General features: G+C 41.8%; 1 protein-coding gene across 1 annotated transcript in view; it reads left to right on the top strand.

The window, feature by feature from the left end:
• The window catches only part of COL22A1 (collagen type XXII alpha 1 chain), a 199,071-nt gene that overhangs the window by 24,745 nt on the left and 148,282 nt on the right, over positions 1 to 26,044 (top strand). The window contains exon 3 of the mRNA XM_074145482.1: positions 15,517 to 15,591. Within this exon, the coding sequence (XP_074001583.1) occupies positions 15,517 to 15,591 (75 nt within the window). The remainder of the gene's footprint in view (positions 1 to 15,516; positions 15,592 to 26,044) is intronic.

The raw sequence follows: 26,044 nt of genomic DNA, 5'->3' as shown, positions 1-26,044 counted from the left end.
ATCCGCTCCCCAAAACTGTGCCTCTGCAAGCTGGGTCAGGTAAACACGCACAAACCTTCACCACACTGGGTTAAGGCTCAAGTCTGTCTTTAAGAGGGGAGGAATCTACCCTGCAAACGGCAGCTGGTAACTTCCTCGGGCATTGCAGTCCCTACGGTAACATCAGCTCCTCTTCCAGTTCTCCCTCTACATTGGTAGTGCATAACTGCAAGTCAAACCTCACGGAATAGGCAACTTCCCTAGTAAGTAAAGCTGTGATAATATTTTCCCATAGCCCTTGAGGGACAGATGCTGTGATCCAGGCTAAATAACAGCTCTGCATTTATCAGTAGCTGTATAGCTGCCTCGCTCTTCTGTAGCACGCACCCACACACCTTCCCCATTCCGTCTGGATGTTACAGACAACAGGGAATGAACATCAGGAGCTTTCTGTGGTGATGCTTTTCTGTAATGCTACCTGATAAAAACCAAAGCTGATTGCCCTGTCCTTGGCCAGGTGTTTTTGAGCCCTTCTAGCTGTGTCCTCTTTGTGTGTAGAGACACGTGAACATCCCAGCCAAGATATGTCCCTGTTCCTCCCTGCTTTTATTTTGCTTTGTGCCCAACACACTCAGTATAAAGTATGGGAAATAACTGCTAAAGAGCTTCAAGAATTACTTTTCTAGGTATCGACTGTACTAGTAATAATCTGCCTCTATGCTAATGCAGAAAGGGGGAGCAACATCTGATATAATAGATGTGATAAGAAAAAAACCAACTGAATTAAAGCAGTAGAGTCTGCCCAGTTCTCAGTGCCTGTGTGGCTCTTTGGTGCAAGGAGAGCATCTTCATTTTAGCGCTGTACAAAGGCATAGACCAGCAGGGGTTCTGAGGCTGCATGACTCTGTCACCCAGTGCCATACTGGAGCCAATGGAGGTGAACTGGCCCAGGGAAAGACATGGTGGGTTGTGTTGAAGAGGATCACAGTGGGTCCCCTTGCCAGGTGATGCAGACTGAGGATGGAGACCTGCCTCTGAAATCCCACTTCACAGCTACATAGCCCCACCTGATGCAGCAGTTCCCAGTACATGCTCTGCAGAAGCATCATTTAGGAAAAAAAAAAAAAAAGTAGTCCAAATGGAAGAAAAGGAATGGTAACTCAGCCTAAATTTGAAATGTAGGTCCCAGGGGTCCTTGAAAAGAAATTAGGAGTGTGCAAACTGAAAAAAAAACAAATAAAACCTAACACAAAACACCACCAAACCTGTGGGAATTAGTCCTTTAAAATGTGCAGTGACTCTGCAAGGACACCTTCTGGATATCAGTTTCACTACAGACCACTTCTGCTGCCGAGCTGTTACGGAGGCATTTGATGACAACAAATGTGTCCTTTCCTGAGTCCACAAGAGCTTTTCTGAAACTGCTTTCCTTCTCAGACTGGAGAGGAGCATGCAGGATGAGCAATTGCTCAAAGTTGTCCTTCAGGACTCATCAGAGGCTCTCGAGCTGAAATACTGTACTTTCGCCTGCAATTTTTATTTTATTTCAGATTTAAACATCAATTTCAAATCTGTCTTTCCTAGCTGGCAGCAGATAAAATTATTCACCTCCTGCACCATGCATGGGCTTGCAGACATTACATTGTGTAGGAAAAGAAGCCTCTCAGGATTGGTTTGGAACCTCTTAATTGAATGCTTGCCATAGGGAAAATGCTAATTCGTCAAGATTGAAACTTCCTGGGAAAAGCCAATTTAGATAAACTGTTGAAGATGGGAGAGGGATTAGGAAAAAGTTTTGAAGTTATTAAAATGTCACAGAACTGTAGAATCATAGAATTGTCAAGGTTGGAAGGGACCTTTAAGGTCATCGAGTCCAACCATCAACCTAACACTGGCAAAACCACCACTAATAACCATCACTGTCTTATTTTTGATCTTTTTTTTTGCAAAGTGAAGTCCCATTTTCAGTTCAAAATGTCAATAATGTAATATATTTTAAAAAATCGATGCAAACCACGTTCTCTTTCATACAGTCAGTGTGCTCGGCTCCCTAGAGAGGAGCTGTGGGGACAGGTACAGTAACTCCGACATTGCAGGTCCTCAGTAGGCACCTATTTTGTCATGCCGTGGTGTACGTGTCATGGCTATATGCAACTGAAACTTTTACAGCATTAAATCAGCCTGGCATGCCTGTGTGGAGGTTTGGGTTGTACTGCTGGCAGGCTAGCAGAAGAACAGCACAATTTGTTTCCAAACACATGAATAAGAAAGCACAGGTGTATTGCACAGTGTAGCAGTGCTGTATTATTGATAAACGGGAGCTTTTCTGGCACAGAGAGGCTCTTAGTGGGGAATGAAGACCTCAGTACCCACAAGCGGCAGGGCTGCAGCTGCTGATTGATACTCACATGCCTTCTGTCTCTCAAATTATTTCCTTTTTTTGTACTCTGAGTTGATTTTCTCCCTCTCCCCTTCTTGCTGAGTTGTCTTGTCTGAAGCATCATTTCAGACCTCTTTTTTTCCTCCTTAAAAATGAGCAATTGACGTATTTGAGCAGGGAAAACTCTGTAGGGGAGGAAAGGAAGAGGATGAATGCATTTGAGCTATGAGCACCTGGCTTGAGGAACAGAGCTCAGGTTGTGCTTACTTTGATTTATAGCCCCCAAACGCTTGCTTTCCAGGCTCCAGTTGTAACATCCTTCGTGTAGCAGAGAGAGGAGGGGGCAGGCGCCCTCAAAAGCACTTCCCACTTAGTTGCTTTTCTTTTGGCTGCTTTTGGCTTCTGAGGAGAGATTCCTGCAAGTGTCCATGGGAGTGAAGTGTCCAGATCTCATACAGACCTCCTTAGAAAGTATAGGCCTGGTGGCATGTATGGGAACTGGCAGGTGGATAAAGCTGTTTGGATAAAATTAATATTGGACTGGAGTTATCTTTCAAAACACAAGTCAGAAATTAACCCAATGCTTTCAGCCTGGCTTTTTTTTTTTTAAGTGTGTTTGAGAGCTGTAGAACCCATATAGTTCCTAAAAGGTGTTTAAATTTTGTAGAGGTGCCAAACATCGGTGTCAATGATCTTTTTTAACTCTTAGTATATAAGGAAGCAGGAGCTGAATTTATTCTGCCATCCTTTAGTGATTTTGAATAATGTCTTTTTACATCTGGACTCTGTAGCATACTGGAAGGCAGAACCAGAGAGTTTACTGAGCTCTGAAAACCAACAGCTTGTGGTGGTACCTGGCCTGGGACAAGCCCTTTTTCTCACATGATAAATCACTTCATCCCTATGCTGTTTGCATTTGGTGTCATCAAGGTTTATCATTGTGAAGATTGTCAGAGGGATGGTTTGCTCTTGAAGGATCTCTTCTGAAGAGCTCTACCAGCAAAAAGTGTCACACTGGTTTCTCTAGCTAGGGATGGGGACTTGCACTTGCCCGCAGCTACCTTCTGCTTCTGTGAACAGTTCAGCATCTTACCCATGAAAGGTCAAATTTGGGTGGTGGAAGGTTGTGGACTGCAACCAGGCAAACTGCTGAGTTTGCTGAGGTGCATCCGGGCCCTTCTGCCAGGATGTTAATTAATCCTGGCTTCTTCTAAGAGGAAACTAAAGTCACTTATTTTTCTTAACCCCCCCTTTATTTTGCAAAGGTGATGTTACAGTTCTTTACAAAAAAAAAACCCAAACTCTCAGACTCTTAACCAGAGTCAAGTCTTGTGTTTACACGGAAATTTCCTTGCTTTGCTCTTGTGATATAATTATACTGCTGCTGGTTAGATTCCCAAAGCCACTTTTACAGTAGCCCCCAAAAATACCCATGTGGAAGATGATACTGTTCAATTTGCAGTTGTGTAATTACACCAGAAAAGTAGTGGCAGTCAGAGTCCCTCTTAAACATGTCCTTGAGCTATATTTCTCTCTTGAAAGTTATTTGAGAACAACTAGAGTATATTTATTGATCAGCTGAAAAGGCAACAGCTTTGAACCAAGTTGCTTCTAATTAATTCACTCTTGGAACTACTGTGAAGTAACAGAATGCTCTGCCTGGATTTCTTGTAATTATTCTGGACAAATCATTATTTTTATAGCAATTTAACAAACAAAATAACGTTTTCAGTCTTCTCAGGATTTTTTTTTTTTTAAAAATCAATTAGAAACCCTGACTTGGCATCTCACCATTTTGACAGTGCTTAGATTAGGGCACCCTACATTTGTCTCTGTGTTGTGGCACATGGGAGGATAATGGACAGCCTGGCTTGTACCTCCAGCCAGCAGTGGGAACTGGTGGCCTCAGCAGATCTGGAGCTGTACCGCTCCGTTGGGCTCATTTGGGGAGTGTGCCTTTCATGAATGCTGAGTGCAAGTGAGATTGATGGGGTTTTATAGCAGAAATATTTTAATGTTCCTATTCAGTGAGAGCCAACCTACCGAAGCTTCACACAGTTTATTTTTAATCTCAGTTGTTTCAATTACAGGACTAACACAGAATTGCTACTTTAAAAAACAAATGAAACAAAATCACCTTCTCTCTTGTGTCAATAGGGTTTTACAACATTTGAGTCCATCCTAAAACCATCTGTTGCTGTAGGAGATTTAGCATTTTTTTTGCTACAGTTGCTACCATGTCCCTGTTGTGAAATTTGCTGCTGGCAAAATTTTGCTTCTGTATTACTTGTTTAACAGCACAGGAAAAAAGATAAGAGAGATCCACTGTTGTTAGTGGAGATGCTTCTCCTCCTACTTCTACTATCAACACTTGCATGTATAGTATTGATCCTTATATGTTACTACAGGAGTATAAAGCACAGATGTTTCAGCTCAGCTCTTTTTAAGGATCATGGAAGTCTCATTTATTCATTACATTGATGGATATTGGGATCGATCCATATCCAATGGTGCACAATCCGGAAGAAAAAAGCATTATTTTATAAAACTTCATGAGTGAGAAGTGGAGGGAGAAGAATGGAATTAGAGAGTTGATCAGCAGATTAGACAGTCTCCCTGCAGTGCTTTCTGTTGTCATCCACAGACTATTCACCCTCATCTACTTCCCTAGAGAGGCACTATGTGCTGATCTCTTCTTTCTGCACTTTTGGAATCCTTACTGTGTTAGGTGGTGCAGCTTTGCCTCCCCACAGCCAATTGAGTAGTACCTTCAATCCTTGTTCTTCGTCTGGGACCCAAGAGCAAGCAGGAAACTTTCTCAGCTGTGCAGGACCTTGCTCTCCATCCTATGAAGTACAGGCAGCGAATGCATCTAAAATTGTCCAAAGGAACCCAGTAGCTGAGTCAGGAGTGACATGGTCCATTTGTGCCCATAGAGCAGCCACTAGGACTTGTCACTGTGGCTGCTGACCCCTGGAGAATGTGCTCCAACTTAACTCCATACTGTCATCCCATTGAATACTTTATAGATCATCAGCATGAAGACATTTTAATGGCAATTTATCTGCTAAGGCAAAGGTTGGCCACTCAGGAGAAACCCTGTGATTTGTTGGGATCAAGCACACTTTGCATGGTGAAGTTTCACCTCTTTCCCAAGGTGGGAGAACCAGAGAGAAAGGGATGCACTGGTGCCCCAGAGTAACAATCAGCTCACAGCCTGGGTGGAAAGCGCTGCAGCTGCTAATTGCTTTCCTCAAAACTTTGTGCTGTTTGCCGACAAGCTCCTTGGCACACAGTCTGTGTATTTGTTTAGGGGCAGACAGAAGCAAATTAGCTTGGAAGTGCTGAGGCCTGATGCTATATTCATAGTTCCCATAGTGCCATTTATTCCCTGTGGGAGCATGTGCAAATTAATTCTGTATGCTGCTCACTTAAATGGTGCTAATTACATCAGTCCTCTTGACAATATATGTCTGCTGTCAGCCGTCCAACGAGTTTCTTGCATTTGTGTGGGTGCATCAGTGAATCCTGCAGTGTAGGTATCTCTTGGAAAGATGAGTCCTCACCGAGATTCAGGAGCTTCTCTAGGAAATTTTAAAGGACATCTGAAGATGGGCTAAGGGTTAGAGTGTGGGGCCAACCTGGAGATAGGGCTGTTGGGCTGTTCAGCATTCCCTGTGTTGGTGGGGTTGCATGGTTGTCGCTTCATGTGTGCTGTTGGGGTGTGAGTACTTGTAATAGGATGGTCCCTTCTGGAATCAAGATCCAGAGCATGGGACAGGCGTAAATGAGAAATAAAAAAAAAAGTCAGTGGATGGTGACAAAAGGAGAAGAGAGAGAAGCTTGGATCCAGGGTGAGAAGGTGGCATAAACGCATAGCGCAGCCTACCACATTGTGGGGAAAACAATATATTTCACGTTTAGGTGAACAGTTCTGGTGTAAGTGAGGCAGGACAGGAAGAAAAGTGTAGGGAAAGAATTTAACAATTTTTTTCTTTTTTCACCTTCAAAATGACTTCAAGTATTTTGCAAGTGCCAGAACTCCCTGCATTTCCCCTGTCCCTACTTAAATAGAGTACAACATTTCTTGGCTGTGAGCTCAGCCCCTTTCCCACTTTCTTGTTTGAACTGAATGTGTTTAAAATTGGTGACCTGTGACCATAAAATGAATTTAGCATTTTTGCCCAAGAGGCTCCTTTTGATCTTTATTACAGAGCTCTTAGGAAAGGATGATATTTACGGGCTGTATCTAAACTAGTAACCGTAAATGTAGCCAGAAGCATTCCTGGGCAATGTAATGCACTCATCTGCACCGATATCTTGCCTGTTTTTGGCCCAGGCAAGCTAACACTGTCAGAACATTTCTAGGGCCCAGATGGGTACTTAAATGTGCCAGGGAGTGTTCATGGTCAGCAGCTGCCTTGTTTTGGAGGCTAAGACCGTTTGCTAGCATAAAAGTGGCCTCGAACATGCCCTGGCCTCGGTGCCCAGGAATGCACCCAACCATGCTTGTTTTAATTGGGTGGATGTAACTGTGGTGCCTTTGATAGATGTCTAACTTGGGAGCCGTGTGTCCTCAGGTTCCCCCTGTAACCAACAGGAAGAAAGTAGCTTTTTCAGGGGCAAATCAGGGCACCTAAATTGGGTTTCTGCTCTGAACTGCCCTCTGAAGGAGCCTTGCTCCTGTAGAAGGAGCCAAAGAGCACCCTCCTGCCCGAGACCTTAAATGTGTGAATGTTCTCTGGAGTATGACATCTAGTAATAGTTTTGTTTGCCCTCTGTGTGGAATATAACTGAACTGTGGAATATAACAGCACTACTGAACAATGCTGGGCACAAAATGTGTGGTTTGAATAACCAAAGAACCACATTTTCTGGCTGCTGGGCTGATAAAGGTGTAGGGAACCCTGTAAATGCAGATATCTACACTCCCACAGCATCACCTGGGACCTACTCAGCAGCCAGGGGAGTCTGGAGAGCAAGTCAACTGGGTCTTGGTGCATTTTTAGACTAATGTTTTGGTGGAAAATGTGACAGCCTTGGGAAATTATGAGGAGTAGGGTGGGCTGTCACTGCGTTTGCTCAGTCTATAGGTTGTGTTGTGGGGAGGGTTTGTTATTCCCTTTCTGTTTCATTGTGAGCATTTATGAGGCCCATCACCTCAGTGACAGTGTGCAAATGTGGAAACCTCATCCAGAATCAATGTAGGCATTATTTGAAGGGGAAAAGGCGAAATCCACCTTGTCTGTAGCAGCCATGAGTGGGTGATTTTTGTGGCACTGATGGACTTGAAACTTTACAATGTGAAGATACAGTGTGATTTCAGAAAGGAAGTGATAATTGCATAAGGCATTAAACTGCAAGGTGGAATCATATAATTGCTGTGATGCTCTGTTTTACCTACACCTTGCTACAAATTATAATGTTAGTATAGAAGCAATTGCAGTATCATTACACTGTCAGTGCCACCACTGTAGTTGAAAAATATGCCGGTTTTTTTCCCTATGAATTTGTTTCCAAGGGTGGGTGGCACTTTAAGGATCAGTTCATTTGCTGGGAAAGAATATCTGACAAGGAACATTAGTGAATATGGGCAGAGTGTGGAGGTATTCTTTTAAAAAAAGTATTATTAAAAGAGTGGGGGAAAAAAGGCCCTTAAATGTTGAGGCTTCATTGTAGTCCATGTACAATGTTTTATAAAAGAAAAAAAAGAATAAATAAGATAACACTATATATAGGAGCTACTTTCGTCATCAACTGACTGCAGGGAGTTCAGTGTGCTGCAGGAACTGCTGCACAGCAAACTAAGTAATTGAAGAGCAGAGCTAATGGGGTCTGAGAAAGCTCCTCTGAGAAACTACTTTCATGACTATTTCTTAACTTTAAGAAAAACTTTCTCACCAGGCCCTTCCCCTTTAAGTTTAGGCTTCAATGGTGAATTTTGTTTCAAGGTAGAAAAAATTTGCAATATTAACTACAGGAAAAATCAAGCTTGCTCTATGCAGGTGCCCCTCTACCTCTTCACCCTCAAATCTCTCTCTCTTGCAAGGTTATTATTGTTTAGCTCTGAAAAACACACAAGATTCAGACGTCTTCTTTGGACAGTGGCTGAAGAACAGTTATTCCTTACAACTATTTTTTATTCTGGTCTTAAGCTTTGGGAGACAGCTTTTAATGAGGCCTGCATTTGCCGGATTATTTCTTTACCTGTGGATAGAATTTATGGTGGGCTATAGATTGCTGTCAGAGGATGAGGCAACTCAAATGTTTAGGTTGGGAATATCACGCTTTTTAAAAGAAAAAAGGAGACTCTCTGTTGCAGGAATGGAATAATGATGGAGATGCAGAGAGCAGCTGAATCTCTGACAATGCACTGGGTGCTGCTGAGATTCTGGAATCCTAAAATTCTCAGTTTGGAAAAAAAAAAAAAAAGCAGCATGGTGGTAATAAACAATGTTTGCTTTAACCTTCTTGTGTTTCTATTCTCACCTCTCTACTTTATTCTTGTGTAACTTGACAGCTACACGTGTTCAGCATTCATTATACACAAGTCCCTGGAGGAGCCCTTGGCAGCTGAGGGCTTACTTATTCTTGAAAGAATAAAAATGAAAATGAAGAAACCGTTTCAGCAGAGTCCTAAGGACAAAAGGATGGAGCAATGGTAACTGGGGTTTGTGTTTAGCACTTTAAAGGGAAGGTTTCTCAGTAGAAAGCCCTAAGGGGCAGCAGGATTGCACCAGTCCTGGCCAGGGATTGCTATAACAGACACCTATGCTGTGACTTTAAACAAACTTTCCAAGTGAGGGAGTTGCCTTCAAAAGGGTGTTTTAGGAAACAGCTACTCAGATTGTACTTATGGAGAAGGCAGTTCTTCCAATGATTATGCTCTTCCTATGGTACAAATAGAAATGGAGATTCATAATCTTGTAGGGTGAAGGGGGAACACCACAGTCCATCAGTGTGAGCTCCTACAGCACTGCGGGCTGTGCCGTTCCCCCCGCTTTACCTGCCCCTTGGGTCTGGTTCCAAGGCAGACATATGCACAAGCTGGATCAGCAGAGGGAGAGCCTCATCTCCACCTCATATAAGCTAGTCCAGAGGTGGAAAAAGGAAATGTCAGAAAGCAAAAAGTGCCTTATGGTTTCAATCTGTCTCACTGCAGTTTCAACGGAGAGTTTGGCAGATTTAATAGCCCACTACAGTGAAAAATCATTTCTCTGTTTGCATGTTTATAGACCCGAAATTAATCTTGCTGTGTCAAACTGCTCCTCTTTTCCCTTTCCCTTTCTTTTTCCTCTTTTTCTTCTCCCGTTCCTTCTTCTCCCCTTCCTTCTTCTCCCTGTACTTTTCTCTTTCTTTTTTTGCTGTTTCCTTTTTTTTTTTTCTTTTCTATTTTCTATTCCTTTTCCTTGACTTTCCTTTGAAATGGCTTGGAGGCAAAGACACTTGAACTAACAGATCATTCACAGTGTTCTTTTCCAGACTCACAGCCCTATTATTACAGTTTCAAGTCAATATGTTATTAATGCTAATTTAATGCTAGTGAAAGTTCTTGAGATGACGTGCTCTGCTGACATGTCTCTTACAGTGCATATACTTTGGAAGACGTACTGTCTCTTTTAATTTTAAAATGCTTGACAGCTCAGGATTTTTTTCATAGGGAATAGTCTGAAGGATGATATGTAAAAGTGAGGCTTAAATCACTGATTATCATCAAACAGATCTTATTACGATTTGCTTAAACAAAAGGGTGTTATCTGCAGTTAGATCACTTTCAGAAAACTACATTGTGCTTCCTTGAACCAAGAAGCTCAGACACACCAAGTCAGTGCTAAGCAGGATTCAGAGCAGGATTTCACAGTTCCATGAAGCAGGACAGAGAGCCCCATTTCCTTCAGATTCTTAAGCATTTTTATGATGGGAATTGCCTCACCTAACTTACCTGCTTTAAAGTAGAGTATCTATTGCCAAAGAGATACTCAAGCTCTGTCAATATTCAATGCAGAGAGAGACATCTTCGAAGAGTGGTGCATCCCATCCTAAAACTGGTGCCCAAGAGGGTGCTAAGATAGCTAAGATTAAGTAGAAGTTTCTCAGTGCCCAATGTATTGCATGAGTTCTTGGTGTGTTCCCTCTGAAATGATGCATTGCAAAGAAGTCTGACTGTGACTGCATCTCCTGAAAGTATATTCTTGCTGGAAAATGTGAAGCCCTTTGGGGTAGTTTTAAGCGTTTCTGTCTATGTTTCTTCTCTAAATTATCACTTCTCTAAATAACCAGGGGTTATTTATTTTTTGACTGTAGAAGAAATCTAGAGAGAGTAGTCTTTCCATTCAAAAACGAAGCGCTGTAAATGCCAGTTTTAACTATCTTCTTTCATCAAAACCAATAATATTCTACGAGGAGCACAGTCACTATAAGATGTGTGATCATCTTTTGAAAGCATTCAGGATACATTTTCCATAAGCAAAAGTCCATAGTGATTGGAAACGATTTAATGCCTCCCTGAAAGATATATAATGTCCATTTCTCTTGGAGATTCAATGGTCACTATGACTTCAATATTATTTCCAAATATTTTCTGTTGCTACTCATTTGTACTTAAGCAGTTCCTGCAGCAGACATCTTATCATATGCCCCTCTGTTCCAGATGACCTTGTAGGTTGGAGTGAGGGAGGACAAGGATCAGGGTGGAAAAACAGACACACTTGTCTCCTGTCAGTTCTGTGTGCCTATGGTTATCTGTAAAGATCCACCCAGGAGCTGGACAGGTAGAAAACAGTTGTACTTGAGTCAGCACCAAAGCTTGTGTGAGTCTGAAATGGATTCTTTGTTTTCTCACTGATGTGGGATCTGCAAAAAATTCTAAACAATTTGGAGATTGGTAAAAAAGGAGGCTACAAGAATGAAATGGTTATTCTACATTGTGCAAGTCACCTGCTGAGACGCCTGTCTTTAGAGGAAGGAAATGAGGTTTCAGGTGACAGCCCTGGATGGACCTTCTGGTTGTAAGAAGCAAGTCACTCTAGGAGAAATTCACCAGCCATCCTAAAAAAACATACAGTCATCTTTGGCAAGTTTGGACTACCAGAGCATAACGATAGTAAAAGAGAAGAAAGATACCTGGGAAAATATATAGCTTCCTAGTACAACACTAATTGAAATGACTTTGAAATGATGATAATGTGTCGCTATTAAAAAATGAAAAATGATTCATATGTGTAGCTATAGACCAGTTTGCCTGATCTCACTCACAAAAAAAATAATAATTGACGTCGAAGCCAGTGAATAAAGTAACACAGAACGCGAATCATTATGTATTCCTATTCAAGAATTATAATTTTATGAGAAAGAGGTCATCTCTAACAAAACTAATTTCTTTCTGGGGAGAGTCACAGTTTGGTTGATATGGTAACTACCTGGATAAAATACATTTGTTCTCAGGCATTGTTATTGCCCGTTGAATGACATTTGCATTAAAAAGTAACACTCTACAATGGATTAAGAGCTGACTGGTATCATGCAGCAGGTGTCAGTGGAAAGTCATCATTTCTAGTGCAGCTGTAAAAGGGATATATAGCACTTTGGCTGCTATTAAAAATTTCCATGAATCACATGGACATAACGTAAAATCTGTGCTTATAAAGTTTGTGGATAAAGCAAAGACTGACAGAATATTACATAAAGTTGAGGACAACGAAGTATTTTTAAAAAATCTGTATTTAAAAGCAACTGCACATAAACTTGAATAGAATGGCCAGAATGGTCCTAACAAGGACCCCTGGCTGAAAGCTCAAGTCAGTCGGTGGTATCTTCTCTTTTGTAAACCTGTAAATGTTTACAAATTAGTAGAGATATAGCTGTGATGCAGATTTTATTACTCTTTTTGCCATTTGCAGTGGATGCTCATTGTTGTAAATCCTCCAAGCATTGTTGAGTGTTTGCTCAAAGTTTTGCCTGGCAGTAGCAGAAAGAATAAGCATAAACAATTCAATGTTAAAATTTTCATCTATATCAGGGATGTCAAGGAAGTGCTCCAAAGGAGAGGAACAGCTTTTGTCTTGCCTTTCCTACCAACGCACCCCTGGGTGTAGCAATGAGACCTGGTGGCTGGTTGGGACGGATTGATGTGCTGTTGGTCTGGCACATTGCTCCTTTGGACACAAGCAGCCGTGCTGCTAACTTGGATGCTAAAACAACTAACCTCTTTTGTGCCTCTGTGAATTATTCTGTCACTGGAAAGTGAGCGTTACAATCATTTTCTTTCCCTTGTGGATGGTTTATGCTTGTGCTTTAGAGGCAGACAGGAAGGGAGAAGCCAAAAGGGGCACAGGACATTTGTAAAATGAAGGCCAAAGTGAGGCCACGGTTCTTTAAGAGGTAATAAGAGATTTAAATGTCAGAGCTGGGAGAAGAGAATAATAACACTATTAACATTTCCATTGTGGCAAGACAGTTCTGCACCAAGGCCAAGCCCATGAGTTTGCTGTATGATCCTGGTTTCAAAATAGGAGCTAAGTGCAGGAATATTTCACTAGCTCATACTTCCCTGCTAGGAAGCTGTGGTTCTTTCTAGTTGGACCTGGTGGAAGGTATGTGATGTCATTAAAGATTGGAGTGATAATTTATATATCTGTAATTCAGTCATTACCTCCTTGTTGCACTAAGAGACACCCTGCTGTGTCTGAGATGCTTTATTCTCCCCTGTGTATCAATCGGGAGTCCTGGGCAGCAGAGGTGAATGACATTTTTGTGATTTTATTCATGCCTTCCATTTGTTTACTCTTTATTTGGGGAAATTGTGCTCATTTTGATTTCTTACATTCCTTATTTTACTGCATAGCCATACATCTTCCAGTTCCGAGACGGGCTCAGAAGCACTGTTTACTGCACTGACAGTGCCTGTAACCAAAAGAGCATTTGTTGTTGGCAAAGCCAAAATTTAAAGACTCTGTATAACCTCTGCACAGGGCTTCTACACTTCTAAACAATTCTTTTGTCAATACAGCTTAGTTTTGAATGGGAACAGAGGTGGCCTAACTTTGGCTCTTTCAAGTCTTAATGGTTTAAAAGTTTTTCAACTTTTAGAGTTCTTCTAGCAGGGAAAAGGTTACCTATTGTGTTGGGAAGCTGTGGCTGGAGAGGAACCTACCACATGGTTTCACCTATCTGATGTCAAGACAAGCAGGTTTAAGTGGACTATCTTGACTTTCATACCAACAGGCATCAGGGAGAACAAGAGACCTCTGGCTAAAATTTACACACAGTAACCCTGTGCATCAATCAGTATGGGCTCTGGGGTGGTGGGGAAAAAAACGTGACTACTCTGCATTTTATCAATGAAGCAGTAGCCCTAAAGATGGTCCAAAGAAAATCTGAAATGCCCTGGATGATACAAACCTGCATGAGCAACCGTTCTCGCCTCCCCCACTGCTGGGGCAAAGGGGTGGCTGAAAGTGTTTGACTGCTTTTGATTGCTGCATTGGTTGTTTGGGCTTCTGGCAGTGGCTTTTACAGTCCTTTTTTTTTTTTTTTTCTACTGAGCTGTGAGTGCCTCATCTGCAGCTGATAATCTGGACTGTAAATTCATTAGCACAATAAAACAGGAAAAATATCTGGTTTCATTGCTGTGCTTAACCAAACATGGTGGAATATTGGATTTTTTACTAAAAACCAGAAAGCAGGAGGAGAGATATGGGGCCTGCTAGCAACGTTCTCCAAAAAGTCATTTTTATCTCATGATTCATCTCATGATTTTATCTCATGATGTATCTCATGATACATCTCATGGATGTAGCTTCACACGCAGTTCAAGGTAGGCCTGCTGTAGAAAATCTTCAGAGATTGTGCCCCAGTGGTGAGGGTGTTGGTTGGGCTTGTGTCACCTTCAGCTCCTGGCTCCCCATCCCTTAGGGAGCATTTGGCCCTTGCCGCACCTTTACAAGCACAACAATTAGCGATACTGAAGGAATAATGTACCAAACACCATGGGGAGATGATGCTAAATACCATATGCAGCAGGATGAGGATCGCAGCTGCAGGAGGATATGTGTATTGTCATGTGTACAACTGGGCAAATGAAGGAATGGGACTTGACTGTCCTCACCTGGCTGTTCTTTAAATCAGAGAAAGGGCACAAATTTGGGGCTGTGCAAGCGGTGAAAAGTCAGGGGTTCAGTTTCACATTCTCATTAAACTGATTCCTTGAGCTACCTGCCCCCATTGTTTACAAGTGTGCAATTACCTATTGATCTGGGAACACAAAGCATAAATAAATGTTACTTCAAAGATACGGCAGGAAAGATGTGGATCGGTAGAGTGTTCTCTGCGGAAAAGCATTTACCTGTGATTGTGTTGACACTAATTGGGAGCATGAGAAATGGCTGACAAAGGCTGGGTATTTTCATGACTTTTCTGAAAGTAAGGGTCAATACTCTTCAAAGTTTTAGTCATAGTTAACACTGTTTCTGCTTGAAAAAACTCGAGGAGCAGACAAATGAATAGTCATGGTCCTGGGGGAACGTTAACAGGGCAATCACAAGTAATACAGTAAGGGATAGGAGAGTGGGCTTCGCTCTTTGTCTCTGACACTGGCCTGTGATGGGACCTTGGTGGGACTTAAGTCACTTCATCCTTCTGTGCCCTGGATTCCCTTTCCTGTCTTAGCACTTGAGGTATGAGGTTTTTCTGAGCAGCAACTGTCCTTTCTGCAAAGTCTGGATAGCACCTCAATGTCAACTGGGCCTTCAGAAATTTCCTTCAACAAATCTGGGAATGGAATTGTATTTTCAATTTTCTTACATTTTTGTGATGTTCATTCAGATTTTCAGACTAAGGAAAGAGAAAACCCCACAGTGATGTCCCAGCTGAGGGAAAAGTTCTTGTCATCTATTCTGTTTAGCTTCTTGGCTGGTCAGTCATCAAAAAGTGGCTAGAAAACAAGTTGTAGTGTATTTAGTCTCTTGTCCAGCATACGGTTAGGGGACAGGATAGAGGAAGGGGGTTTAGGGCACACAGAGACACAGAACAGAATTATTGCTGTGGGACCATGAGCAAGTGTTGGACAAAACCCAGGAGATCAGCCTTTGCTAGTTCTATAGCTTTCAAAATTATGTGTTTACCTGTGATAATTTTGTACTCTTTTTTCTGCTTTTCAGATGTCCTGTGTCCAAATGTCCATGTGGAAGGAGATCGATTCAAACACACCAGTGGGGGGACTGATGAGATTCCAGGTAAAGAGAAGACACGCTTTTCTGTTGTACATCTGGGAATTGACGTAGTATAACTTCACTTTTCTGATGTTCTGATTCATTACACCTTTCCTAGTTGGCATTTTCTTAATCCAACACGTATTCAGTGGTGGAGAATTACATTAGAAACTTCAGGGCTGGAAAAGAGTTGTCTGCTGACAGTCGACAGCAAATTAATCATAAGCTTTCTTTTGATATGACAGCAAATTATAAAGCCAATGGAGCTTAGCGTAGTAGATAGAGGAATGCAATAAGTCTTGGAGATGACTTTTTTTTTTTTCTTCTTTTACCACTCCACATTTGGTGAGTTTTAATGTCTATTTATTTGATCTGTGATTATTGTGGGACGTCCAAGCACAATGGTAATTACCACTGAAGAAATGCTTATATATGTAAGGGGGGAAAAAAACCCCAAACAGATAAGATAAAAAGTCCCAAGAACAGTCTTTTCTGAAATGCTAGTGAAAAATCAAGAGGAAAGCCAGTCTGGTGATATCTCTGCTTTTCTGTGAGTTCTGATATATCTTTCCAGCCAGCTGAAAGACTTAATCTGTCTGTCAGATATATGCGTGGGATGCACCTCTTTTCTATTCCCCCCACAAGACTGTTTGAGCTGTTGGCAGAGAAAACCTGCCCATCAAGGATATACTGGGAATATCTGTGACTGACCCAAGAACATAAGTCACTGCAATAGGAGGCTGGAGGCTCTTCTGAAACTTGATTTTGAGTAGAAATGGTCAAGGTTTGACAGTTCTGCTACTCGCTCAGAGTTTTTTCATTGGGGGATTTTAACTGCCTGCACAAAACATCAGTTCCAACTGTGCTGTCTGTAGGCAGCTTATTTTGGCTGCAGTCTGATTACATCTAAGCCTGTGATAATGCTAGGTGGTAACATCTTTTCTGGTCATTAGACCCATACTCATAAACCCCAAATACCCATTTTCAACTGCTGTCTATTGCTAGGTCTTGCATTAACCTGTTCTGACAGTCCTTCTGTCCCTGGGCTGCTCAAACAGTAGAGCTTTTCAGCAAATAGCATTACTGACTCTGAATTAACATATTTGCAGTGGGAGCCGCTGCTCAGAATGTGTAGGAGGATTATATCCCTCCTCAGATGATCATCTTCTATATGATCCCTTCCAGAAGAATGAGTTGCAAATGGCTGCCTATGTCTAGTTCATGTTAATCTGAATTTTAATTCAAATGCTAATTAATAGAATCTGTGCTTTTATCTGACTTCAAAAATATATCTTCTGTTGAGCAGTGTGAAGGGAAAGAATCCCACTTCAGGTCTGGTGCAGAAGTTTTGAGTAGAGTGAGGTATAAATGCATAAATGCATGCATATTTATATATGTATGTACATATGCTTTTCTGTAAAGTTTTTGACTTATTTTTCCTTTTTTTATCTTCAAATTCCACTTTGCTCCCTCGAAAGTAAGTCAATATTGATCATTTTATCTTAAAAGACGACTTTGCTGTCTTAGATCTGTAAACTAGTTCAGGATGGAAGGGTCCCATGGAAATAATATGGTCCAACCTCCTACTCAAAGCAGGGCCTACTTCAAAGTTAGGTCCACTTTCATGTTAGAACAGGTTGCTCAGGGCCTCATACAGTGGAGTTTTGAGTATTTCCAAAGATCAACATTCCACAGGTTTGGGCAACTCTTCCAGTTTGGTCACTATCACACTGAATTATTTTTTTTTTCCCTAATATCTAAACAGAATTTTGTTTGTTGCAACGTCTGTTCCCCTGGTTAGACTGATAGGGCTGTCTTTTATTTGACCTAGGGAACCTCTGTTTACTGTAAAGTGTAAACGTTTACCATACCGTGACTTAATAACAGGATTGTTATAGTATTTAATTAAAGTGACATCTCTGGCCCCTCTCCACCAATACAGGAGGATTTGTAGAAGGCTCCTGTTTGCTCCTATATGGTGAGACAACAAAAATTGATTTATCTTCCTGTTCCTGGTGGTTAGGAAAATGTATACCTCTTCTCTGGAAAAAAATGATTGGATATTCTGCGTCTGCTAAGAGTTATTGTGCTGCTGGAGATGGATCAGTATAGGACCAAAATGCCGTTCCACTCCTTACATACTCCTTACATGCTCCATAGCATTTTCTGAAGACTCTGGACCTCTAGGTCCAATTCCAACAGAAAATCATTGCCTTCTCCCAGCAAAAGTAACTGGAAAATTTCTGTTGGCTGTGTGCTGTGTTTCCTCTTCCAAAAGGATATATTGTGCTGTTAGTTGTTGCTGAAAGGCTTTTCTGTTCTACCCCAAAGAGGACTGCACTTCAGTTTTGAGGAGCAGCCTGCCTCCTGCTCCCTCATGGTTGTCACAGCAGTTCAGCTCTGGAATTTCTGTGGATTCACTGGTGACAGCAGTGTGGGGACGCTGTTTCTCTGCTACCCAGGGTCCTCATATGTTCAAGATTTGAAGTTAACACTTTTATCCTCTGCTCCACTTGGAAGCTTAATGACAACGAGAACTGATCCTTACCCACTAGGCTCCTAACACAGAACTTCATAGCTATATCTTACACAACCTTGTTTCTAGATGGATGTAAGGTGCAGCCCCATAGAGTGGAAATTGCAGTAAGTCTCATTTTGGGGACAGGGAAGACTGTATTAAAAGGCTTTGCAGATTAAAAACCTCTTCCATCTCTCAGACGGTAACAAGATATCAGAACTGAAGGCAAGAGTGATAAAAGTCTTCCTGTTTTTTTCTTTTTTTTTTTTTTAATATATTTTTATTGTGTGAAATGCACTGACAGATGATGGCACAGGCAATTGTTTCACACAGAACATCACCAATGCCAGCCCCTTCTTGTATACCCTACCTGCAAACAAGTTACAGCATGACCTGGTACCTTTAAGTCTGTGTCTGCAGTTAAGTGAATGCGAATTGAGTCACTCTGGATTAGTAGAAGTAAAAACAGAAGGTAAATCACAAAATGAGCTATAAAAGGACAAACTCTGGGACATGAAGGGAACCAGTGGTGTGACTGAGAGGTGGAAGTTGCATGGGATTTTAAGCCAGAGGCTGGGAGCAGGAGTGAGGAGTGTGGCTCCATGCATAATGAAGTGAATAACTGCATCAAAAAGCACATTATGAGCTGGAAGAGAGCCAACAGCCTAACCTGATATTTTTCTTTTAAAAGACGGGTTATTTTTTATTGTTTTTTAGACAAACTGCATTAAATAAATCTCATCTATCTGGACTTCACCAATCATTTGTTAAGTACTGTATTGAAAATCAGTGCTAAAATGAAAAAGGGTAGAGTTTAAGAAAAGTTGTAAAGGGAGCCAGAAACCGGCTAGCAGGGAGATAGTGATGAAGTTTCTAGGAAAGGGAATAACAAGCCAGAGGGCAGACAGTGGTAGGCCTCCTGAAGGTCCAGTTTTAGGTCTAACCTTCTCTGTGAGTTACCACTATGTAGATCTGGATCAGAATATCCTCGAAGGAGGAACTGGTTGACCTCAAAAGCCTGGGAAGTTTTTCCAACTGCCTTGGGACTACTAGTTTAAAAGGCTAGTCATTGTACTTATGGATCAATAACAGAACTTTGTGCTATAAACTCATACCTGGAAACTGATGGTGTCTCAGTCAGCAGATGTTTGTAAGTCACAGTGCTGTACAGCTGGGGGGAAAAAGGCAAAGGACGTTATTGGACAAGGTGAAGTAGGTCTTGGGCAGATAAGGAAGAATTCAGGGCTTTGGTTACTGCTTATCTAGAAAAGTGTGCTCAGAGCTCTTTAGCTCAGGAAAGATGGATTCAGCCTTGAGGAGCTATTAGTGTGTCCAGGAGCCAGAGAGACTATTTTCAAACAGGAGATTAAAAAACTGAGTTTGGTTAATCTTGCAGTGTGCAGGTGTAAAGGGGAGATACTATTGCTTTCTGTAAATAGATCAGGGGAATAGCGGAAGGGAGATAGGGGAATCACTCAAGCTAAAGGACAAAGAGTAAAATAAGAAATGGGTATCAAGTGTTTAAGAGATACATTCAGGACATTAGAAGAAGGTTTCAAACTGTCAGAGATATGAAGTACTGGAACAAGCAGTGAAGTAGTAGTAATGGAGACAAATAAATAGACATGGACAGTTATGAGTCGTCTCATAGGAGGATTGTACTCTATGACCCTCTGGTACCATAGCATTTAAATAAAAAGTCACTAGCTGTGGCATTCAGTAAGGGCTGCCACAGTGAAATAGGATTGCATGAGTTAAGAATATATAGGCAGCTTTATTTTACTACTGATACAAATTTTGGCAGTGAAGTGAAGTGGCATCTGGTTCACAGTTCATAACACGTAAATTCAGAACACAAATGTTGCTGTATGCATTAGAAATTACACAGGGAATTTTTAAAGAAAACGAGACATTAGTTTGGAATACAAGTATAAACATTGTTTCTCTTCCGGAAAGTCTGGTATTTTAAAGTAAAGCTTAATGATACTTTAAACAAAGTTCTTATGGCATCCTTATGTGTACCATGGTGTTTGTTTTTATCAAGTAGAGGAATGAAGATGAAAGAGGGTTTAACTCATCTCCCCTGACGTATTCAAAGTAAAACCCCGGTTGTAATGTTTAATACCTCTTATATTGTTGAGTTGTCATTTTGGTTCCATCAGCATTTAACAAAGGATCATGGCCTACTATTAATCACAACCAGGCAGGAAAACACAATGATAACATTTTGCACCCTGAAGATGTGCCCCTTGTGCATTTTTGTGAACCATTATATTGCATTGAAACAACCCTTTACATTTATTGAAGATTAATTATACTTCTTGAGGTTTTAAAAGTTCATATTTGAATTATTTGTATTTTAAATTAGACCTGCAGGACATGGTATGTGGTTGCAGAAATCTGGATGATCCCTAGAATTAAAAATGGGCTGAGGTCTAGTTGTCAACATTATCCGCCGGAGGAGACAGTGCTCCTCAACGGATACTGACTGCTGTTTTCAAAGGGAGTTTGCCACAGAAGAAGAGAAAAACCTGCAATGATTTCCATGAAGTGCTAATAAAAGCTAACCCTGGGGACGGATACTTCCAGCCACTACATCACATTATACATCCCACGCTGGATGGTGTTAATGGGGCAAGGAGGGAACATGAAAGCCCTGACTCTAACTCCTAGGTAGTCGCACGGGCTGTATGTATGAAGAACACCTGAAATTGCATTATGGGTTGTTCCATATATTGACCTCAGCCTCTAACTCTCTCCCCCATCTCAGAAACCTCCATGCGCAAATGAGCAAAATGCCAGTGTATTTATGACCTCTGTGTTTTTCTGTAGCTCTATAAAGGATGTTTGGGCATTTTACGATAGAGGCTCCGATTGTAAAACTAGTACCCTGCAATTATAGACTGCAGTGGCTGGGTTTAACTGTCAGCCTGTCTCCAGTGTCCTGTGGTTTTCAGCACAGGGTTTGCATTCCAGAGATGCCAGTGACTCACCAGCTAATTATAATATCCCTGGGACTATTTATACTTGCCCACTAGAACACGTGGTTGCAGAAGGAAATTGGAGTGTCCAGGCTGTTGAACCTGCAGAACGAACACATTAGACTGATGTCCTCTGGGGGACAAAAGCTTTTTTGTGGTCCCTGTGTGATGGGCATTTTGCCCTCCCTTTGCACTTGGCAATTCGTGTTGTCCCTCTCATCGTCTCCTTGGGAAGCCCCTGAGAGGCAAGTGGAAAATCCATGAATGGTTGCAGAGATTTGTAACGGATCACTGTCTTCAGACAGTAGATGCACAGACACAGTGGTCACCAGCAAAGACTGCACGTATGCAGTGATGGTGAAGCTGGCTGTTCGTGTGGACACCAGCTACTCTCCTCTCTGTCTTCAGTCCTATACCCGTATAGGCAGGACTGGATGCAGCTACAGCATTTCTGGGAAGTGGGGCAGAAGAATGAAGCTTTGCTGTGCTGTGGTACAAGCACTTTGCTGTCATGTTTTTCAGTGACCTGTCACTAGGCAATGACAATGGGTATGGGGCTAAGGGCTTCTTATTCCACACACACTCCCACCTCCCCCTTGCCCTAAGAAGTCCCCCATACAAAATTTCATAAAGAGTAATTAGTGCTGACTTGAGTGCTAATGTTCCCTGTTCTCTAAGGATCTGGAGAGCTGAATTTGAAACAGGGTTCTGGAGACACGTCTGGCTACAGCTGCTGCATGTCCACAAGAATTAAATAGGAAAAGTAGCAGCTGGTCTGTACCTGTGGTCCCAAGAGTCATTTCAGTCTTCTGTGACCTGAAGAAAATGGCTGGACTTGTGCTGTGGGGTGGATTTGTCCTCTGGGCTGGCAGGTGGAATATCTTCAGTGCAGATGTCCTTACAAGTTCCTTTTATCTTTGCTTTCTAGGAGTCTATGTACTGTGCAATGGCTAGTCTCAGCATTATAGCCTACCTAGATCATTGCACTTAAAAGATCTTTGAATTTTTTCAGAGGTTGCCAAATGATTCACCTGTCTTCAAGGACATTTTAATACCCAGTAACTCCCAGAAAACCAGGACAAGCAGGTCATCTGTGAATTCTAAATGTAGCCACTGCAGTCCTACAGGCATTAAGTGTGCACCGTGGCATGCCTGGTGTCCAGATCCTCCAGTTATCCAGCATGGGGACCTGTGGTGGTTTCTTTTGGGTTTATGTATCAAGGAATTTTCCTTCTACAGAAACTAAAGGATGGGGAAGTGAAAGCGTATGGTCACCCCAATGGGGAGTAGGATGCCACCAAAATGTGCATCTGGATTAGGAGCCTGGAAACACTCAAGCATCCTGCAGAGTACACGTAACCATACTATCAGCAGCAGAGCTGGGTTGAGGAGTTCCTTGAATTAAAATCCCATGTTTTAAATTAATCTTTTCCTACTGTGAGCAGAGATGTAGCTAATGCCCAACATCCTGGATCTCAGTGGATTTCTAGCACTGTGAATGACCTGACCAGCACCAGGTATCAGATCTGTGTTGGAGCAGGTAGCCTGGCTGAGCTGCTCAGTGACAGCGTGAAACATGGAGAAAGAATGCTGAAATTACTTTAGAGTCTGCTACTGCAGGAGGAAAACTGGTAACAGCTGAGCGGTCACTGTGAAAAACTTTCCCTGATCTGAATACCAGCAGTGACAAATTCTGTTTTCTGCATTCACATAAAAGATTTAAAAGGGTTAACCATGCACAGGAATGTGCACATGAAGTATTCAGATCTACCTGCATATTAAAGAAATAAAAATAAATCTATCCCTAAAGGAGCTTTTTTAAACTAGTAGTATTTTATTTCTCCCAGAAGTTAAACCAAGCAGGATTTTTTCTTATTCCTGTGCATTTGAGGTTGATAAAAAGGAAATAAATTCAATTTTTGACTATTCCTAGCCCAAGAAGCAGCCAGTCCTTTGGCTATAAAAAGACTAATAGATTGGCTAATCATGAGGTACTTCCGGATATTTCTTGGTCCAAATATTTTAGATTAATTCTACTTTAGAAAGAGATTGCTGCAAAAGAGGGAGATGGAGAAACCATCCCACAGATTCTTCATCAGTCTAAGTTTTTTGGTCATTGTGCACACATGATGGGAAGAAGGTGCATATGCATTTTCAATAAACTCCTAACGCTCGGAGTTAAATCAGTCTGTCTGATGCAAATGGTCCCTGATGACAGCTATGACCAGGATTTGGTGAACCTGTAGGTCTGATGTGTTTTGTACTGATCATCTGGCATAAAACAACCACCACAGTCTCTTAGAGAGCAGCCCCTACCTGCTTTCATATTAGGCCTTGCTCATAGAACCTAAAAGCAATGGGAATATTTTTATTTTCATGAATAACATCTTGAGGCTGTTTTTCTATAGCCCAAATAATAGCTTTATAGGGTGAATCTAGCAAGTTATGTCTTATAAAGTGGTTTTCCTTACCCTAAAAATCATACTAGTCTCTTGTATGAACAAACAGTAAGAATTGTTGCTAGTTATATTGAATTCATTGGTCCTGCCACTTTGTTCTCACAAACACTTATCTGCTGTTAGTTTTCTCAGCTATATGGATAGAGTCCTCTTGGGTGCTACCAACAAAACCTTAATTCAAAGCAGTGTAAAGTCCTCCCCTCCCCCTGCTATCCCAAGTGATGAGTTTGCAGTTATGCCATTTTATGGTTTTCCAGAGGAACTCAGAGCACCTTGGGGTCCGAGGAACTCAAAAAAGAACTTGAAAATAGAGGAACTAATTAAAATCAGAATCTAATACAAACAGTCCCGGTAAGTTCAGCTGGTGCAAGCCTATCTGGCATACAAGGACATCAAAGGAATAATGAACCTCTGTTTAATCTTGTAAATCACTGGAGCAGGAAAGGAGTTGAAAGAGGGCCCGTGGCACTAAGCCAAATGTCCATCACTGAGAAAATGGAGAATGACTTCAACACAGAAAAGCCTTCAGTAATGAGGCAAGGAGTTCAGTGTCAAAACCAGCTTTCAGTGTCGTTCAATATGGCACCTGCACCTGTCCGAAAACTGAGAGGCAAGCGGGTAAGAGTGGACTGATGGAGATAAACAGAACATCAAATAAAGTGGTGTGTTATTAACATGAGATCAGGTGTTGAAAGCTGCTGCCTCAGAGGCAGCCACTGTAGACATGTATTTATTTCCTGTTTTTACATCAGGCTGGGGGTTAGGTTACAACAGCCCCTTTTTCACCAGGTGAGACGTCTGTAATTGTGTATTCATTTATTTGCTTGTGGTTTTGACCTCTCTCTCTTTCTCTCATACTGGCTCTTTGGACTAATCCCTTACTGGTTTTGTATCCCTTTTATCTTTCCTGAAGTGTTATCTTTCCTGTGTAAGGGTACCAAGTGCTGTATCTGTCCTCTCTGTTTTTGACTGAAGATTTAGGCTGATGCTTAGGAAAAAGAGTGGCCTGTAGTTCAACCTGGTGACCGTCTCCTCACCTGCATCACTGCCTCCTGATGCTTTCTTCTTTTTGAGGTATAAGTGCGTGATATACCTCAAGCAATGTTCCCGCTTCTGATAATGCCAAATGCGGATTGATGCTCGAGCTGAGGTCAAGCTCTTCTTGTGATCTGCATGGGATTCTTGTGGTGCTGCTTTGCCAGCTCCAAGAAAAAGGAGGAATTGTGTCTCCCAAGTGTCATGATGCAGAGGGAGCAAACGAGGATCAGTACACCAACAGCCTGAGTTGTGGCATTGTGTACTGGGGATAAATCTGGTTTATTACTGTTATAAAACCACTTAAAGGGCCCTCTAAGCCACCTTCTGGAGTATCACCTAGAAGGTAGTAGGCTTGCTGGAAGATACCTTCTTCATGCTGCTGTAGGAGCTGTTCCATGTGCTTCAACAAAGCCTCATTATTATCTTAATCTCTTAGCTACTCTCCTCAGTGAAGTCTGGTGGATCTGGTGACAACGAATTCAGACCAGCATGAAGTGCTGCTTAAATCCCAACTGTAACATCTGTGGAAAGAAAGGGCAATTGGTTAATAGCAAGAACCTCTTTAAAACACTCTTGAGGCCCTTTAATCTATAGGCTTGGGAAAATTTTATAGTTCCAAAGTTCCCTTGTAAAATATAGCAAATTAATTTTTTTTAATGACTTGTGCAACCCCTTTACTCACCACACTACTTCATGCAAGGCTTGTGGGCAACCAGTAAATCTCTTTGGTTTGTTCCTCCAGAGGTGCGGTCCTTAATGCTTTGGGAGCATGTCAGATAACCACTGCTGGCTGATGATGCTGAATCAAACTGTTGAGCTGGGAGTGCTAGACGTGGGGTGAATTATCGATGCAAAAACCAAACTGCTGCTTTTTCTGTCTTTGCTGGAGAGGTGAACTAGAGGGGAATAAGACAGTGCAAAAAGAGAATTCTTACCCATTGTAAGTCTTTGGAAATCACTTCTTTTGACAGCCAGAGAGAGCTGAAAAAAAAAATTAGTTCAGCAAAAGACTTTCTTTCAAACCCCTTTTCACAATCATTCGTGATGAGACAAGTCTAAACACTGAGCTGCAGGACTCTGACCTTACCTGTTGTCTAGATGACCTCAAGCAAAAAAGTGACACCTGTGTGCCCCACAGGGATGCTGGGGCAATGTCAACATATAGTGTCTGGCTGCTTTGACATTGACCCCAGTGTTGTCATTGTAGACTTCTCACCAACCCAAGCAGCTGGTCATCAAGAAAGAGGAAAAGGGCTTTCTGACTGTTTCCTGACAGCATGCCAGAAAGACTAGGACACTGAAGGATGATAACATCACTGTGCACCTCATCCCCTCCTAATTACTGCTTCTTGTTGCCAAGTGGAACTATGGTTGGGGCAGGGATACACTGATATGGATGTAGGTAATTTTAACATGGTGGAAGAGCCTTGGAGACAGACACTTCAGTGAACTCTTAAAAATACCCCTAATATCTGATGCTC

This window comes from Numenius arquata, chromosome 3 (genome assembly GCF_964106895.1).
Source record: "Numenius arquata chromosome 3, bNumArq3.hap1.1, whole genome shotgun sequence".
NCBI lineage: Eukaryota > Metazoa > Chordata > Aves > Charadriiformes > Scolopacidae > Numenius > Numenius arquata.
The sequence above is the reverse complement of the archived record's forward strand: the minus strand, read 5'-3'. Positions and strand labels throughout refer to the sequence as shown.